This window comes from Aythya fuligula, chromosome 2 (assembly GCF_009819795.1).
Source record: "Aythya fuligula isolate bAytFul2 chromosome 2, bAytFul2.pri, whole genome shotgun sequence".
NCBI classification, from domain to species: Eukaryota; Metazoa; Chordata; class Aves; order Anseriformes; family Anatidae; genus Aythya; species Aythya fuligula.
The window spans coordinates 21724961-21742927 of record NC_045560.1 but is presented as its reverse complement, the minus strand read 5'-3'; the positions used below and the strand labels follow the sequence as shown (position 1 = coordinate 21742927).

The 17967-nt window shown below is 40.3% G+C and overlaps 1 protein-coding gene across 2 annotated transcripts in view; it reads right to left on the bottom strand.

The window, feature by feature from the left end:
- Positions 1-15828, bottom strand: part of TRDMT1 (tRNA aspartic acid methyltransferase 1) — a 30392-nt gene extending 14564 nt beyond the window's left edge. Inside the window, exons 1-4 of one of the 2 annotated variants that reach the window (XM_032182173.1) lie at positions 15539-15828; positions 7265-7374; positions 4886-4962; positions 3241-3312 (exon numbers count right to left, since the gene is read on the bottom strand). In XM_032182173.1, the coding sequence (XP_032038064.1) occupies positions 3241-3312; positions 4886-4962; positions 7265-7374; positions 15539-15602 (323 nt within the window). In that variant the 5' untranslated portion in view covers positions 15603-15828. Of the gene's footprint in view, positions 1-3240; positions 3313-4885; positions 4963-7264; positions 7375-15256; positions 15278-15538 lie in introns of those variants that run through there. The other variant, XM_032182174.1, reaches the window with a different exon arrangement.
- Between the last annotated feature and the right edge of the window lie 2139 nt (positions 15829-17967).

Here is a 17967-nt window from a genome sequence, read left to right as displayed (position 1 = left end):
ATCAAAGTCAGCATGCATTTAACTGCTTTAAGAAATGCAACATATTTAGAGTTCAAACTACATATATTCTCAGTTTTCTACACTTTTTCATTTTGATGTGGGGGGAAGGGGAAGGAGCTGCCTGAGGTTTAGCAAGATCAGTGCAGAGGTCTGGCAATAGGCTCATTCCAAAAACAGCATATTAAATCTCTGGAGAAAGGAACATAAAACTGCCAGGAACCATTCTAGCAATTTAAAACCATAGATGATTCAGTTTCAAGTGTCTGGGAACACCTCCTGCCACTGACTAATATAATACTCTAGTAATAATACTCTAGTAAGGCTAGTGCAGATATATACGGCTGCTGCTCTGAGACCCTGTGTGTGGCACGTAGGAATAGAACACTTATGCCAGCAGGCAGCCACTCCATGCACATTTAACAAGTGATTTTGGACTTGCACTGATGTAAATCACAGCAGAAGTTGGTTTTGCTAGTTCTTAACTAACATCAATTACAGAAATTCAATGAAGAATTAAAGTGTTTCACAAGAAATTTGAAAATGAACATCAAATATGAAAATACTAAAAGTAGTATCGAACTGAAAAAGAAGCCAACCTGCCTCTAAAAGAATGGAGAATATCTGTTGGTACATTTACCCATGCTCAACATCACCATCACCCACTCTGAAACTTATTTTTGAAGTAATAAATCCAGAGCAGTGCTTGAAACGCAAGAGCTCGTACCGGATCAACGTGTCACAAGGCAAATAATCACTATACAAAGAGTAAGTGTTAAGTACCTGGCACATTTTAACATTAGTAATGTGTCGGTAAAATTAGCAAACTTTGAAGTTTGATTTCCTGGGTTATGGCTTGAACATAATAGACAGCATCTGGACCACTTGGGCCAAACTTCATGTCCAGTGGCTGGGGCTTTAAGGATTTCCCAGGCCTTTCCAAATCTTGGACTTGTCCTTTCCATGCCTTTAACATTTGCCTTTCCAGGCTATCTATCAGCCTCATTTTAGCTACATTTCATTCTAAAAGGAGGAACATAAGGTAGGAAGAGCCAAGTGATGAGAAATTATTCTATAATTTTCACAATTTCAATGCATGCGGTACCAATTTAGAATGCAAAGTGATAATTCCTATATTAAGAAGTTCCCTTTTTTGGGCTGAAATACTCCTTACTCAATGTCTGGCAAATATGTCATTTCCAAAACATACACAAACACTATCTCATGAAAACATAAATCTACTGGAACCAAGAAACTCTGCAGAAGCCACCATCTTGAACATATTACAGACAGCTCACAGTAACTATTGCCTCAAGAAACAACCTGCCCAAGGGAGATAAGGATGTCTCGTGGGATGTCGAGATAAAGTGTCACAGCCAAGCCCAGCTCCTTTGCATCGTCATGACGAAAAACATATGTCCTGTAGTGACTAAAGCTTTGCTTTTGAGAAGGAAAAGCCTTTGCCCTTTATCCAGCTAAACCCACAGCAACCAGGAAAAAACATTTCCATGTTAGTGCACAGCACTGCCCCCAAAGCAGCCCTCCTCGTAATGGTGTCTCGGTTTACTGGAAAGGAATACTGAGGTCAGGATTCTCTTATGGATAAGGAAGGTACTATTATTCTGACAAATGATTAACTTAGTCCACTACCTGCAGTTTTTAATTTATCATTTTGAAAAGTCAGTTGTGAGGAGGACTGAACTGAGTTTCTTATTCAAAAAAGCCAAAACATTTTTCACATTTTTTTTAAACCCACATATCCCTCCCCCCTTTCTTTTTGTCTGTGCTAGAAATGGGAGAGTAATAATAATCTAGCTTTTTACCTATTATTTGTCTAACTTACTGGGATACGGAATCAAGTCAAATGGTTGTTGTGTGTTCTCTGCCACAGTTTTCTTTGGTGACCCCAGTCAAGCCTCTCAGCCCTTCTGTGTCTACATTCTCTATCTGGTGGTGACAAGGGCAAAGAGGGGGTCTCACTAACATTGCCAGATGCAAAGCTGTTGCTGGAAGAAGAATGAAGAAACTCTTCTCCCCATACTAACAGCAGGTTGGGAGAAAGGAATACAGGGCAGTGGAGGAGGAAAAGACAGACAGACAGATGGACAGACCTCTCTCCCTCCTCCTCCTCCAATTCTGAAAGTAAGAGTAACCCACAAAGGAATGAGCACAGAGAGAACAGTTGTCCTGGTCTCCAGCAGAAGCAGGACTACCAGGAACAGTAAGTGGATTGGTGGACTGTCATTGATGCAAATTTTCAAGCTGATGCCCAGTGGACTTCACAGTCCAAAAGCAAAGATTTCTGCAAAATAAATCTCCCTGAGCAACTGCTTGGTTTGTAGCCCCATGAAGGTTTCTTATAGTGCTATGCATCTCTTTGCAAAAAGAACTACAAGCATCACTTGGAGCTGATTTTAACACTTCTTGGTAAGAACAGTTTAGGTCAGCAATAAACACTTTGCTTGGATTTATTGTTTCAAAACTTAAAGCCATAACTATTTGCATTATTCATCCATTTTTATTAGGAACCAGTCCTGTCTGACCAGACAAAAACGGCACAGATGCACACACAAAAGAAGGGCACTGTTCAGACACTTCAATGCTATTTGAAACTTTTAGGATTACAACTCAAAACAAGTGATTTACCACAAACCAAACAAATACACAATCTGCCCCAAGATATCTAGAGGCAGCACCAAGAAGACAAAATAGTCATTTTAAGAAAAAATGGATGGGAAAGGAGGATGTATTGTATTGTGCGCCCAATAACATATTTTTAAGCAAACTCTTTCAAATGCTACCTATTCACAAGGTGATTAAATGTTGAATCAAAGCTCTTTAATGTGGCGTTTCAAACAATTTTCAGGTTTCCATGATGTGTATTAGCAAACTATTATACTACCTGTTCCTGTTTTCAAGCAAAGTCAGTGCAAGGTTGATGCTGAACTGAAAATAAACATTATATCATAAACTGAAGAAGTTGGATAGCCACAGTTTAAACAGATACACAACTAAAAAGAAAACCAGACAAGGAAGGCCTCTACAATAATTATGTGGTGATAATGACATTAATACAATACAAGAATTTTATAAGTTACATATGATCATGTGAAAATAAATGAGTAATACAGTGAAAGAGTTGTAGTATCCCTGCAAAACATTATGGATTACTTGTCTGGCTACAAAATAAAACACCTAGCTGGTAACAAAGGCTGAAGAGTCAAGGTGGAAGTTAACTTGTACCTTGGGAGAATATCAAGAATATAGAGAAAGCTCTTTGTCCGCGGATCAGATACATCACCTTGTAGGCCAATTCTACAAAAGAATAAAGAAACACCAGTGGGTTACTTGCAGAAGACCATCATCTCACTTACATTTTTCTACAGAAGGCTTAGAGTTTTGGCTTTGAGCTTTGAAAAGAGATTCTGCAAAATCATCAGGTCCACACATGAGGACCTGCTCACAGAGGCAGTGTCCTACAAAATGCTCTAAGGAATGACAGTCTGACCTGGAATCCATCAGCTCAAGAGATTAAAATCGAAGCATTCAGTATTGAAACCGACTCCCCAGTCTGCAAAGCATTTAGCTTTGTGGCCTTAGCTAGCAAAAACCTTCTGAAAAAAAAAAAATAAAAGCAAAACAAAAAACAAACCAAACCAAAAAACATACACACACCCTGAAGCTCCTGGGAATAGCCAGCTATTTTATATTGAATGTGTTAAATAAATTATTCATACAAACAAAGGCCTCAGTGCTCAGCATTTTGCAAGATCAATCCCCGTGTGAATAAGTTTGTAACCAATTTTGTAACATCAAACTGGACAGCTCAAGTAGGTTACAATAATGATAATAATACCCTGGCTTCCAGGCCAGGGTTCCCCTAACTTATGCTTGTATTAGCTCTTAAAAAGACTTAAACCTTGGTAGAAGAGCTTTAGCACGTCTCTAAGATAGTCAGTCATACACAGACTACTCTTTTTATTACATTATAAAAGAAAAATAATATAAAATTGAAGGAATTATCCCACCATGCATCATATGTTGGCACAAATACATTTGTATAGGTCGGCACTGCTTTAGAGAGAATTCTTTTTAATCTTAGGGCACTCATTTGAGTTAAGCTTTCTTACACAAGTAATTTCATCACCATCAACAGATCTGTTCATAAAGCTACTCCTTTGTATAAGTATAGTAAAGAGAATCTTTCCTCCAGCGATCACTGCTGTCAACCTATCTGAATTTGAAACCAAATGGATAAATAAACTCCCAGTAGGTTCTGTTCTTAAACACTGAGATATTTCTCGGTCATACACAAAATCCTTTCAAAGCCTTTACGGTATGTTTTCAAAATCTTGTGCACGTATGTAACTTACGTGTATATCCAGACACTGATACTCCTAATGTTGGCTAAAATAGAAGCATCTCCAGAATCAACTGTTTGTGTGTGTGTGCAATTTTCAAAGTACAAATAAGAACAGATTCCACTCTTAGTCACAGGCAAAAGTGAGAAATTCCAATTCTCCTTCTGGAGTTACCCCAGTGAAATATTAGATTGGTAATTAAGGTAAAGAAAGCACTCCAAAACACAGAATCCTTTAATTCCACTGTTACACAAACCATAATGTGTGCAAAATAGGTGCTTTAAAAAGCTTAATTAATTTTAACTGAATTAAAATATACATTAAAAGAAGTGTGATCAATAATTAAGATTCAAATTGCTGCACTTCTTTCACTTTAGTAAAACTCATGGTGAATAGAGCCACAAAACAGTTGTTTTGGAAGATAAAGCTACACAGATGAACCAAACACCATAACACTTGGAAACATTTCTCCCTTAACAGTAAAAATCATAAAAACTTCACTTTTCTCCAAAATGTGCTGTATCTACCTTGTAAATGGCTGACAAGGAGGGCTCATCAAAATCATATCAAAAGATAATCTGTCAAATTCTTTCAGTGTTATGCCCTGAATAAGAAAACAAACAAACAAAACAGGATTTTTGAATATTGTAAACTGTATGAAACTCCAAAGTCATCCTTCAGATAAAACTATCCCATTAATATCCCAGTTCCTAGTTAGAAAATTAAAAACAAACAACCTCCCTAATCACCCCTTTAACCTAATAACTTCATTCTTTTTTATCTTAGGAAACCATACAAAACAAATACGTATCAATTGTTTTGAAAATGAACCAAAACACTGATAATATCAGGATCTATATGTAATCTTGATTTTTTTATCTAATCACTCTTTCAGAAGAGATGTAGTATTTCATGGTTCTTTCAGCTGATCACATCAAAATACTGACAAGTTATTTCTCCCCATCCCTCCTCCAAATAGAGTACTACTACATCTTTGTACATCAAAAAAAAGTCTTGACATATCCAAAACAGATGAAATAAATAGCAGAATTTCTCAGAAGATGAAATACCTACATGATGTAAACACAGATGTGCCTAAAAATAACATGATAGACCCTAGGTTACCATAAGAATTGATGCAATGGCACTCTTTGCCTGAGTGCCTTCAGACAGACGTGTGGCAGTATGGACTCAAGAACCAAGCAGTTATCCTCAGAATTTCAGCCTATTTCTACCTCATGTACAGCAGAGTAGTTCAGATTAAGCACCTACACACCCAAGAAGTACCTTACAGAAGAAATATACATACATCAACATTAAAGATGTGCTGTTTTTTTTTCTTCCTTTTCTTATAAGAGAACACCCTAGAAGAACACTGACATGAACTAATTATCTTTCAGCACAAATGAAGACACTGTTTTTATGGTATTGCAGTCTTGGTGTGAAGGTTTTGGTGAACTGCCTTTACAGAGCAGAACTGTGAAAAACCATGGGCTTTGGCCATGCATGAGGAAACAGGACTTTTCATGACAGTGAAAGGTTACACATACTGAGTATACTCAGCATACGGATGTTATAATCAAATTTTTACAAAAATGCCATGCATATGTAGTAAATGCAGGGGATTTATCTGAATTTACAGTAAGGCTTACTTTCTGCTGGAGAGCAAAAAAATACACGCATACATATTTATGTATTTTAAAGGAAAAAATATGTATTTCATACAACAATTAAAAATTGTCTGCTTAGTGGCAGTTTCTGAGATATGATAAGCATTAAGATCATAATCCATGATTTCTAATTCACCCTGCACACAATAAATAATAAACAGAAAATGCTGTACGTGGTACACGTCATAGCTTATCTATCGGTTAACCTTAGACAGATGTGTTTTAACCCTTAGGAAGTCATTACCAATGCATCCTGTGAAGTTTACTTCATTCTAGTTTTTTTGCTGAGTAAAAATCCCACAAAGCCACTATATGGTTGAAAACAATAGTTTTCAAAGGCAAGACAAAGAAATCACTGCCTACATATTTTGAAGGATATCTATACAGCAAAGTGTAACGTAACTGTCCACAGACTAAATCTGCTATTTTTTCCAATAGATTTAAGGAAGGTCTTACTGACTGTAAACTATTCTTCTCTATTATAGGGAGATGTAGGCATTTTTTCATCTTCTGTTCCCATTTAAAACTGTAAACTGTCACTACTCTGTTATTGCTGAGCGCTGAATAAGCAGCTAACCTTTAGCCACCTATTTAAGTCTTAAGCTGATGTCTTGAAACAAATCCAGTATCTTTTACTGTCATGTTGTAAAGCTGTAAAAGAAAAATAAGTATGCGGTACTATGTGAACGCAGGAAAAACCACCTATCTAGTCTGCTCCTCTATTATTCAAGTATGAGCCAACTGTACCTATTTCTTCTTCAAATGATTTGGAAAAGGGCCAGAAATCCTAAAACACATGATCTCTTGAGCCCACACAAATAAAAGCAAGACTGTCCCATCCAGTTTATTTTCCTGTGTTTTACTCAGATCAACTATAATTACAAAACAATGGCATGACTCCAACAGATTTAATTAAATTCTTTCAAAACATGAAAATATTTTTTAATCTAAAATTGTGATTTTTGTCATTCCTTTCGAGCTGGTAAGCATTCCTCTTGACATTCACATAACCTTTCTTGATGCAGCAATCAAGGCTTTCAGGAAAAGATCGCAGTGTGAGTACTCCTATACTTCAGTGAGCAAACACAGAAAATAAATGAAAGTTATTGTAAAACTGCTATAGTCAGAACACCATAAATTAAGTCTGTTTGTTTGTCCTCCTTACTACTACAGATAGAGAAGGCAATCTGATTCTAGAAATACCAGACTAGAAGAAAAAAGATACTCATTACTCACCTCAATCGTCTTTGCCCATAGTGGTGTGCTGGGAAAGTTGTGCTTATAAACTTCATTGGCAAGAGTGTTCACATCAACTGCAGCAACAACTTCTGCAGATGTGCAGCTTTCTAAAATTAATAAGAAAGAACAGCAAAGAAAAATGTAGCTTCTCTTTATTATGCTTGGAAAATGCGTTTGTTCTGTTGCATTACAGCTGTGCTCAAAAATAAAAGGGAAATGACAAAGATCAAACTCTGCTGTGCTGCCTTTGAAAGTTTATATGAAATATGTACCGTGTTACTAATCATATGGGCAATACTTCCCTCCTTTATACATCCAAAAAGGGAAGCTAACCGTGCCCTTCTTTATTTGTAGATACAGCCTCTGTATCTACAGAAGGACCAAGTTCCTTCGCTGGAGGAACGCAGCCCAAGGCAATGGCTGAGCCCTTTGGCCACTGCCTGCGATTCTCTGGCCACTGACAACTTACAAGAACCATGTGTGGTATTTTTTTGGTTTTCTGCTCACCATGGGAAGCAGCATACTTCTAAAACCCATCTGAGGTATGTATGCTGGTGGAATAAAACTTTAAGAAGGTACCTGAAAAGTATTTGTGCTTATGCTCCCCACAAAGCCTTGGGCCTCGAACCCAACTGCTGCCCCTGTTGGGTTCAAGGTCCCCAAAATAGCAAACGCTTTGAAGGACAACATTAAGCAGCTCCTAATCTCTTGTTATCAAAGGAAGTATTTCTGGGCGCTCAGAGCCATTAATGGAAAAGAGGAAAGGACAACAACAAACCTACTGACAGCTAAGAGTAATATAAATAATCAATGGTCTGCTTACAGAGGAACAGAATAACAGGTCTACAGAAACTTAACACAGAAAAAGAAGTGTTTAAGCCACCGCTCATCATGCCACACTGTTTATTATGCACTCCAATACCTTCCCTGAGGCTTTTTGTCAGAAAGACAGGCTGTGGTCACTGGGAAAACTGCAGGCAGAGAACTGTGAATGCTCTTCCTGCACCAGATCAGACCTCTCCAACCACCAGGAAAGCCACGTTACAGTCACCATCACAAAGCCCCCATTGAAACACGGGCAAGTTTAACAAGGGCTCTGTAAGCCCACAGGAACGGGGCAAACAGCCATCTATATGCCTGCAGGTACTCTCACAACGTGCACAAGTGACATATTAACAAGTGACCTTACGAGACATCCTACGAATTACTGCTAGCCAGCTAATTATTTACAGTTTGAGAGGATGAAAAACCAGCTACGATGTCTCCAGCCCATATAAATTTGAGCGATGCAGTTATCACCCACCCACTATCTTTTACCATTCACATTTTCAAGGCCATCTCATGCAAAACTAAGATGAAAGAGAAATCTGAGTACTGCAAAGGTTGTAGCAGATAGCTTAAGAAAAATCATCCGAGCTGTCCAGCGTTTACTTGGTGCAATAAATGGCAAGGTGGGTAAGAGTTTGCACAAGAAAAATAATGACCAGTGGCCACCCACTAAGGGTCCATGTGGGAATCATTGTTTGCAGTTTCTGTGTTGACACTTTGAGCACAAATTGTAAGTGAGGTTGTTAAACACAGGTGTATCCACATGGCCAACAGCACGACTACACCTGGGCTCACAGAACAGGTATGTTAACACTGACATCTAGTGAGGAAGGAGCATCGCCTTCACAGGCTGACTGTCTAAATTGAAGGGTGTATTCAAGAAGCAATCTTCCTAAAGCGAGTTGGAACACCTACGAAATGGAAACAAATTGCAAGTGTTGTTTAAGAAACCGCTTTCCCAATTAATTATTTCAGTTCTTAAAGCATGTTGTCCTGATGAACAGATCCTTACTGTGTGTTTCAGGTGGTCCAGAAGAAAAGAAAATAATCAGTAATTTTGAATTATTAGCTAAATGAACGCCCAGTTTAAAAATGACAAGTGGAAAGGCAGGCAGCGTGCCTTCCCTGCAACTCATGATTCAGATGGTCATCGTTGTTACAGGATGAACGTCAGTCCAGTCTCTTCATACATACAAGAATAAAGAAATCGTGAGGATTTGCAGGGGACTTCATCAGCCCTAATGCCTGGAAATCCTCAGAGAGAGCACACAACTAATAATTTATTGACACATTCACACCACACAATAAAATGTCCAGCCTAAGCAAGAGATGTGAACCCACATGGGAGGAGACAGCATCTTTTCCTGAACTATCCCATCTGACATCCTCTCTTCCCTATTCAAGGACCTAATAATTTTTTCAAAGCTTCTCCTCCTCCTCACTCAATAGCTGTGGCTCACTTGGGAGTTCCTGCTACAGAGCAGCCTCCCTCTAAAAGCTGATTAAGTGTATTTCTCTGGGAATACGCTGGAAACGCATGGAGCTCAAGCAGACAAGCAGATCTCACGCATCAAACCTAACAAAGAAAAGCCTGTGTAAATTTCACATAAGGTGAAAATGAAACATTTGTAAACAACTCTCCTGAAATGTACATAGCTTTGATGCTAAACTGTGACATTTTGCTATGACAGCTGTATTTGTGAATTGAAAATAACTGTAAGAACATATCATTAAAAAGGACTGAAAGCAGTCTACAAAAGCAGAATCAAGGTTGTGTTTAACTATCTATCCCCACTGACAGAAGGCACAAAACCAAGTTATGTTACAGCTCAGTAGGAAGCCACAGACAATGGGGAAGTTGCTGAGGGAGGCGTTACAGCCTATTTTTAGGCAGACTAGAGCATAAAGCTCTCTCTAGGCTGAAATCAGGTGAAATCAAACTTGTATCATCTCATTAGAAATGTACTGATTTTGCAGTTGAGTCTTGAAACCTCTTGAATACACAAACAGAAGCCCTGTAGCTTAATAAAATTGTGAATTAAATTTTGGGCACCCGTTCTCTACTTTGCTGCACACACAAAGCTGTGTTAGCCCACCTACATCCACTTGTTCACACTGCGATGACTGGAAGGTGTGGCACTCCAAACAAAGGAGGGCAGGATGTGTGCTAGCTTCTGACCTGGAAAAAAAAAAAAAAAAAAAAAAGAAAAAAAAAAAAAGGGTGGCATCTACAAACTCTGGAAATAAAATTTCTGACTTTATTTGCCCTTTTCCATGCCAGAATCATCGATTCCTTTGTGATGCATTTCTACCAGACCTTAAAATTAGCATAGATCTGTTTATATCCACCCCTCTACTCCTGCACCACGATGATCATCGATGCCAGCAGAGCACATGAAACGCACGGAGCTGCACCAAGGGCAGCGCCCGGCAGATCCCGCTGCGTTGGGAAATCAGGGCCAAAGCCAATTATCTACGCTACCAGGTATATGGAAACAGATGGAAAAGGGAAGATTAGTCACACATTGTGTCAGTCGTGTTTCCCTCTAGAACAGACAGCGAAGATTTCATTTCTGAGCTGTCAGCTCGTGGCTTAAATGATTAGGCTGCACTGTCCATGACTACAGGCAGCGCGATTATCAGGAAACGTGATACTTGCTTCCTGCAGGATACTTAGCAACTTTTTTCCACTGCTGTATTCGTGCAGGCTTTGTTTGTGTTTAACCATACAAACAATGCAAATTTATGTTATAACCCAACCAGCACCATCCTGCTCTATCAAGGGCTTCATTTTGGACAGCTATTAACATTTAAATGAATTTAGCTGGAAAAACTTCTTCAGATAAGCAAGGTTTTTGTTGAACATTGTGCTCAGCCTTATAGCTGCTTGCCAGTTCTGTCTGCTTTTCCTCCCCGCCCGAGATAGCCATGCTATGCAGTTACGCACTTCGGTTCATTACGCTGTGCAATTCACGGAGATTATCAAATAAAATGAACAACAATAAGCGCGGAGGACAGCCTACAAAAGACTAATTCTTACTCTAAAACTTACATATAACAGCTGCAGTGGAAAACTGTCAGTAACTTCGGGGCTGCAAAATTACAGGATTTTTTTTTAAGTGGCCCTTTCACATTTTATTTTATTTTTTCAGTGACCTGGCAGATGACAAACGCTTGTGGCAGAGACCTGGAATCTATTTTTCATGGGAAAACTGCCTAAATTAATATGCCATTTTGAGTTTGCTTTGGTTGGGAGTGAGTTAGAGCAGGCTGTTTGTTTGATGGAAAGTTGCTAAGGAAATGAATTAGAGCCACAGATTTTCTAAAAATAAAGGTTGTATTTTATGATTGTAGGACTCTGTACTTTACATACAGCCAAAACACTCACGCATGCATTATGTACGTATAAAATATCGTAGGTTTAGACACACATGATCCAAACACCGACCTCTGCAAATCTTTGGAGCACAGGATGGGAAAAAGGGAAGAAACACGTTCCTATCTGTTAGCTGCTTCAAGCCTTCACGATTGTGAATATGAACAGGCTCAATGACTTCCAACCTTAATCAAGGTCAACTTTCCAAATTATGTATATTTTCCATGCCTTTGCTGTTAAAATTAAGATATGACTATGAAGCATTCAACATCTGAGACCAGAAATTCTGCATATGCTGGATTATCTGCAGCTGAAGCGTCAGCATCGAGCTAGACAACCCCAAGACATTTTCTTCTTTAGTTTTGGACTGAAACCTAAATTCACGAGCAGGCCTCCTTATGCTGCCCAAAAGAACCTGATTCAACTACGCATCAATAATTTCTACATACAGCTGTATGTAGAAATAGAAGAAGACTTGGATACAAACCTCTGTGGGTCTATTAAAATTCATTTATTTCTTAGTGTAGGTGAGGACAACCTAAAAAACAATGGTACATTACTTGCTGCCAAATGCATTTTATTTTAATGACAACTGACAAAACAATGAACATCCTCATCCTGCAAACCCAATTATATGCTGTCTTAGAATTAAGCTTATAAAAAATTGCTGCCAAAAAGGACATCAAGGTAAAAAAAAGAAAGCCACAGATTTCCTGGAAAATACCTATTTGCCATTGAAAATGCTGACAATTACACAGACAAAATACAATGTTGGATCAGTGCTGCTGAACACAACTGGCCAAAAAACTGGCTGTGTAACAGAGCCAGGAACCAACACTGAGCGAGAAGTTGCCAGAACTACAGAATCCATGTTGCTGAACAAGTAGCTGTCCTGGAGTGGCTGCACTGAAGTGTTTTATGTTTTCTCTCTTTTCTAAATGATTCTGTTGTTGTTCTTGGCTGTATAGATTCAATAGAAACCATACCAAGAAAATACAGTATTGCACATAGCCTTCATCTCTCACGCATCTGGCTTATAAAAGCACTCGTGAAATGGAGGGCTTTCTTTCAACATCCAAAAAATTGTACCAGAGACATCTTCAAATAGCATGGTTTCAGATACACATATAGGCTGAAAACATATAAGAAATCCTATTATTATAATACAAAAAGTACTTTCAAAGGAACATTCACTTTTCTGTTTGATTTCCACATAAAAGCAAACACTTAAATCCTCTTGACTTCACTTTCTTCCTCTATAAACTAAGAAAACTGAATCCAGATGTCTAAAAGACTTATAAAGAAAAAAACAGCAGAAGAGATCAAAACGCCTTACTGTATCAGTATTCCTGAATGCAATTCAATTCATCAAAACCAGTTCTATATAATGGCCTGCCATTAAATATATAATTCAGTGCAAATTATATATACCCTTTTATTCAGTTGCCTATTAGCTTTCACTAGACTTGAAATAAGATTCTCATCTTATTGGAAATAAATTTACCCTTCTGGGAAGCAATACATATGCTTTGGTTAATTCTTTCACTCTCCAAAGTACACAAGATATAAAAGATGTATACATTTCCAAGCCTTCGTATGTCCCCTGTGGCATCATTCAATCAGTATACCTTTTGGATACAAGTTTACAAGTAGTCCGATAATCTTCTAAGGCTGCATTTCCAACGTCCCCATTCCCTAAGCATTTTGTTGTGTTGCAAATGGTGTTTGCCTAGTTGGAGATGGATGGCTACAGGATATCACATCTGGCATTACGATGAGTTAATTAGTGCAGAACACAGCTGAACATTCACAAGATGCCTATTATTGTGTTAAGAACAGAGCCAGGTGACACTTGGTAAATATTTTTGTATACATACAAAAACCAACACATAACAAGCTGAGTGAGGGCGGTGGTGTAGGCTAAGTTTCAGGAATCTGTCCACTTTCTACGGAAATTTGGAAACCGTCTGGAATTGTAGAATTGTTTGGGTGGGAACAAACCTTAAATATCATTTAATTCCACCCCCATGCGTGTCCGTAACACACATAGTTCCCCACCACTTTAAGGAACAAGACTACAAGAAACGTGTTATCGTTACCGCCATACTCTCTCTTGATTCCACAAAGCCTGCAAATCTACAGCTCCGTACCCAGATATATTTTGCTCTTAACACTCAAAAGGATGTGTTTGGAAATAAGGAACACGCGTTACTTCAACAGGTGGTTAGGATTATTTACAATAACAATGAGGGTACCTATTTTGGTATACAATGTATTTTACATGTTATACATACACAAAACATAAATAAACATTCAAGCAAAAATTATACAGTAGAAAAATGCCTCACTGACAATGGTTTAAATGAATGAACGATGCAAAGCGGACTCTACCCTAGGTATAATCTTTTAATATTACATAGCTCACTGGAAGAACAAGGTAAAGTGAGTTTTCGCCTGATGTTTTTAGGAAAACGCTCTCTGCTGTACAGAGTAACAGAAGGGCTGTTAACAATTATGAAAGGTTTAGTATTTGAAGGATTGTAGTTGTAATTAAAATTATTATCATGATCATTGTAAATGATACAGATTTGTGTTGACACCTGGACTGAGCACAGTAACAAAGCCCAGGGTGCCTAACAAAGGAGCTCAATAACCCTAGCTCAATTTTTTAATTTGGGGAAGCCAAGTCACAAAGAGTCCATGGGACTTGGTGAAGGTCACCCAGGCCACAGCTTTTACGATCTAAAATAAATAAAATTCTTCTCCAGCGTTCCTGATACCAGATCAAAAACTCACCCAGGCACATGATCTAGCATGAACTCACAATATCAGCTCACGTGTTATATTCGATTTTCATGTTTAGAAAATAGCTATTCACCAAACTACGTGAGATAGTGATACTGTTTAGTGGAGGACTTGTTAGTGTTAGGTCAGAGGTTGGACTCGGTGATCTTGGAGGTCCCTTCCAACCTAGATGATTCTGTACTGAAAGATGAAAACACTGAGTCTACCTGCACGCCTATGGGATAACCTGGCTAATTTGCCTGTGTGACCCTGGTCCCATTTGTAGCAGGGGCATGCCAGCAGACAACAGAGCACATATTAATGTGTGCAAAATCAGGGTTTTCCTGAGAGCAGGTACCTGGGCCGAGACAGGACCACAGATCCCTCACCTCCACCCCAGTATTCTCCAAGTGCACGGTGCTACCCAGCGAGCCACAACCACTTCGGGGCACTGCCCAGTTTAGAATCATAAAGGTTGGAGAACACCTTCAGGATCATCTGGTCCAACCATCCCCTTACCACCAATGTCACCCACTAAACCATGTCCCTAAGCACCATGTCCAACCTTTCCTTGAACACCCCCAGGGATGGTGACACCACCACCTCCCTGGGCAACCTGTCCCAGTGCCTGACTGCTCTTACTGAGAAGAAATGTCTCCTCATTTCCAACCGGAACGTCCCCTGGCACAACTTGAAGCCATTCCCTGTAGTCCTGTCACTAGTTACCTGTGAGAAGAGGCTGACCCCCTGCTCCCCACAACTTCCTTTCAGTCAGTTGCAGAGAGCAATGAGGTCTGCCCTGAGCCTGCAGACTAAACCCCAGTTCCCTCAGCTGCTCCTCATAGAACTTGTGCTCCAGGCCCTTCACCACCCTCATTGCCGTGGACCACTGACACAAACACCTCACTAGCCAAAACCCAGCTGCCACCGCCCCTTACACCTCACCCCCACATCCACCTCAAGGGCACAGCCCCCTCCCCGGCCCCCCACCCATTTCCTACCCCTGGAGAAGGGGAGAACGTGGCTAAGGGATGAGAGGAGAGGCCGTGGCCTCACTCAGGGCTTCCTCCCTCCCCTCCTTCCCCACGGTGCTTGTGCAAAACGGCGGGGCGAGGGGCACCGCCTAAGGAGAGGGGCTGAGGAGCGGGGCCATCTTAGCCCGCCCCGTCGAGAAGATGGCGCCCTCCGCAGCCCCCCGGGGGCCGGGGGCGCAGCGAGAAGATGGCGCCCCCGCGGGGGAAGGAGAAGGGGGCCCCGGGGAAGGCGGTGATGGCGGCGGGTACCTCTCAGGGCCTGGTGCATGCCCCCGATGCCGCTGTACAGCTCCAGCACCCGCAGCGCCGCCATCCCGCAGCGCACAGCCCGGCCCCGCCGGCCGCCTCCCCGAGCGCCGTCCGCCCGTTCCGTTTCTCTTTCGTTCCCACTCCGCTCGCTCCGTGGGGCGCTGCTAATTGCTCATTAAACCCCAAAACGGGCTGAAACCCCGTGGGGAAGCCACCTGCGAGCATGGCCAGTCCCTCGCCTGTGTGGGGAGGCCGGTCGTGTGGGTGAAATCAGCAAAGGGCGTGCTGGAAAGGCAGGCTGGGGGCAGAAATTGATTAGGGTGGCTTGTGCCTTGCAAATGAGGCAGGGCTCTTAGTGACTCCCCGAGCCCAGCCTGTCAGCAGGAGCCCAGGAGGATGCTTCCCAAACTCTGCAGGACAGACATGGGGAGAGAAGGGAAAAAGGGCCCCCAAAAGGGCTGTGCCCGCCCGCTGGGGATGGTGCCGGTCTGCTGTCCGGCTGGGCAGCTGATGCTGATGGCATGTGGCAATTCTGCCGGCCTAAGCGTTTGTCTGCTTTTTGCAGGAGTGATTTTAGTCTGCAGGGATGGTTTGAAAAGCCGTTTCAAAGCCCGCAATGTTGGTGGAACAGGAAGGAAGGAAATAACTGATGAAACTCTCCTAATTTGTCTTAACGCTATGAAATTGCTTTCTCTAAATTAAAAAGGAAGAGGTGACTCAAAGACACATAGTTGCCCCTGAGAAGCAGTTAGTTTGTAACAAGAAATGCCAGGCAGATGCATTTACATGTACTTACAAAACCCAAAGAGTAAATATACTGCACAGTACAATGTAGGATACTTACCTCACACAAAGTAAAAATACTCCTCTATGCCAAAGTTTGAAGATTTAGATTCAAAAGTGAAGATGAAACATGAAAAAAACAAAATCTGAAAATGTTTCTCTAATCTTAAGTTAATTATATTTTTGTGGAGCCTCCTAGAAACCTGCCAAAAATAAGGTGGATTTCAAGGTGTTTGTTTTTCTTTAGCAGCTGCCTCATGCAGCCTGTCAGAGTAACTCCTATCTCTTGTCTTTCAGTGTAGGCACAATTTTTAGCTGAAAGTGGACAGTGAACCAGAAGGAGATGTGCTGTCTTTCAACATACTGATCCAGAATAATAGGGAGCTCATTGACTGTGGAAAACAGTAGAATCAGAAGCACTATTAAAAGATTCAAAGTAAGAATATCAGTCCTCGAGCTTTTTTTTTTTTTTTTTTTTTTTTTTTTTTTTTTTTTTTGTGTAACAGTTCTGTCATTCACTGTGGATTTTCATCAACAGAGTCTGGGGCTGTCGATTTATTTGCCAGCCATGGAAGTAAGCATGTGACTAAAAAAAGAAGCCTGAAGTCTACTTCGACAATTTCTGAAAGGAAGTGTAGCGGCTGAGGTACCAAAGAGGGGAGCAGCGCACATTACAAGAAGTGACAAGATAGGTAGCTTGCACAGGCAGTGGGTGAAGAACTGAGAAAGGCAGCTGAATCACATGGCTTAACAAAATAGGGAATATTCTGGCTGAAGAAAACAGTTGTCAGACAAAGGTGATGAGGAAGACTGAAGAAAAGGATTCAGGATGATGATGATGGCTGTGATGAACAAGGTTGTTCTCAGCTAAGAAGATAAACGTCAGTAGGAGCCTGTCAAAATACAAGATACAAGGTAAAGGTAAAGAAAAATGAAGCTTTTAAGAGACTACTGAAATTAGTAAAGCCAATTAATGAATTTTAGCTCCTTGTGTTACTAGTTCAACAATCTATATACATCACAGCAAAGCTAAATATTGTAATGAGGGCTTTAGGCAGTCACAAGCAGTTCATTTATTTGGAGCTGCCCAGTATCTGGAGCAATTAAAGCTACAGAGGAACAATATTTCCTTGTATCAGAAGGGAAGACATACTTGAGCCCTGTTTTTCCCTCCCCTTTCCTTGATTCCAAAGTATTCTTGCCATTCATGTGGCAAAGGTAGAGTCAAGTGGAGAAAGTAGCAGATACATTTTTGCCATACTGGTGACAGTGGAATATTCCCTGCTCAGGGGAAATTCTCCACCTACCTCCTCTACCAGGCATCCTCTGTGTAGTAAGCCATAGAATCTGATCAACAAGCCTCCACTCTGGCAACAAAGAAATGCATGAACTAGGCCAAGATTTCATTAGCTGAAATTTGCAAAGAATAGGAAATACCAAAATTTCCCTTGTACTCATTTTTAAACAAATGCCAATAATCACTTTCATAATTATGTGTAATGGCATCTGCCCTAACCTGGTTCTCCTTATTAATTGACAGCTATGAAAAGGACCAAACCAAATCTGAGACTCTGGAAACAATTACATCTAGCACACTTCCTATATAAATACAGCATAATAATAACTATATTTTTTATCAGACCTTT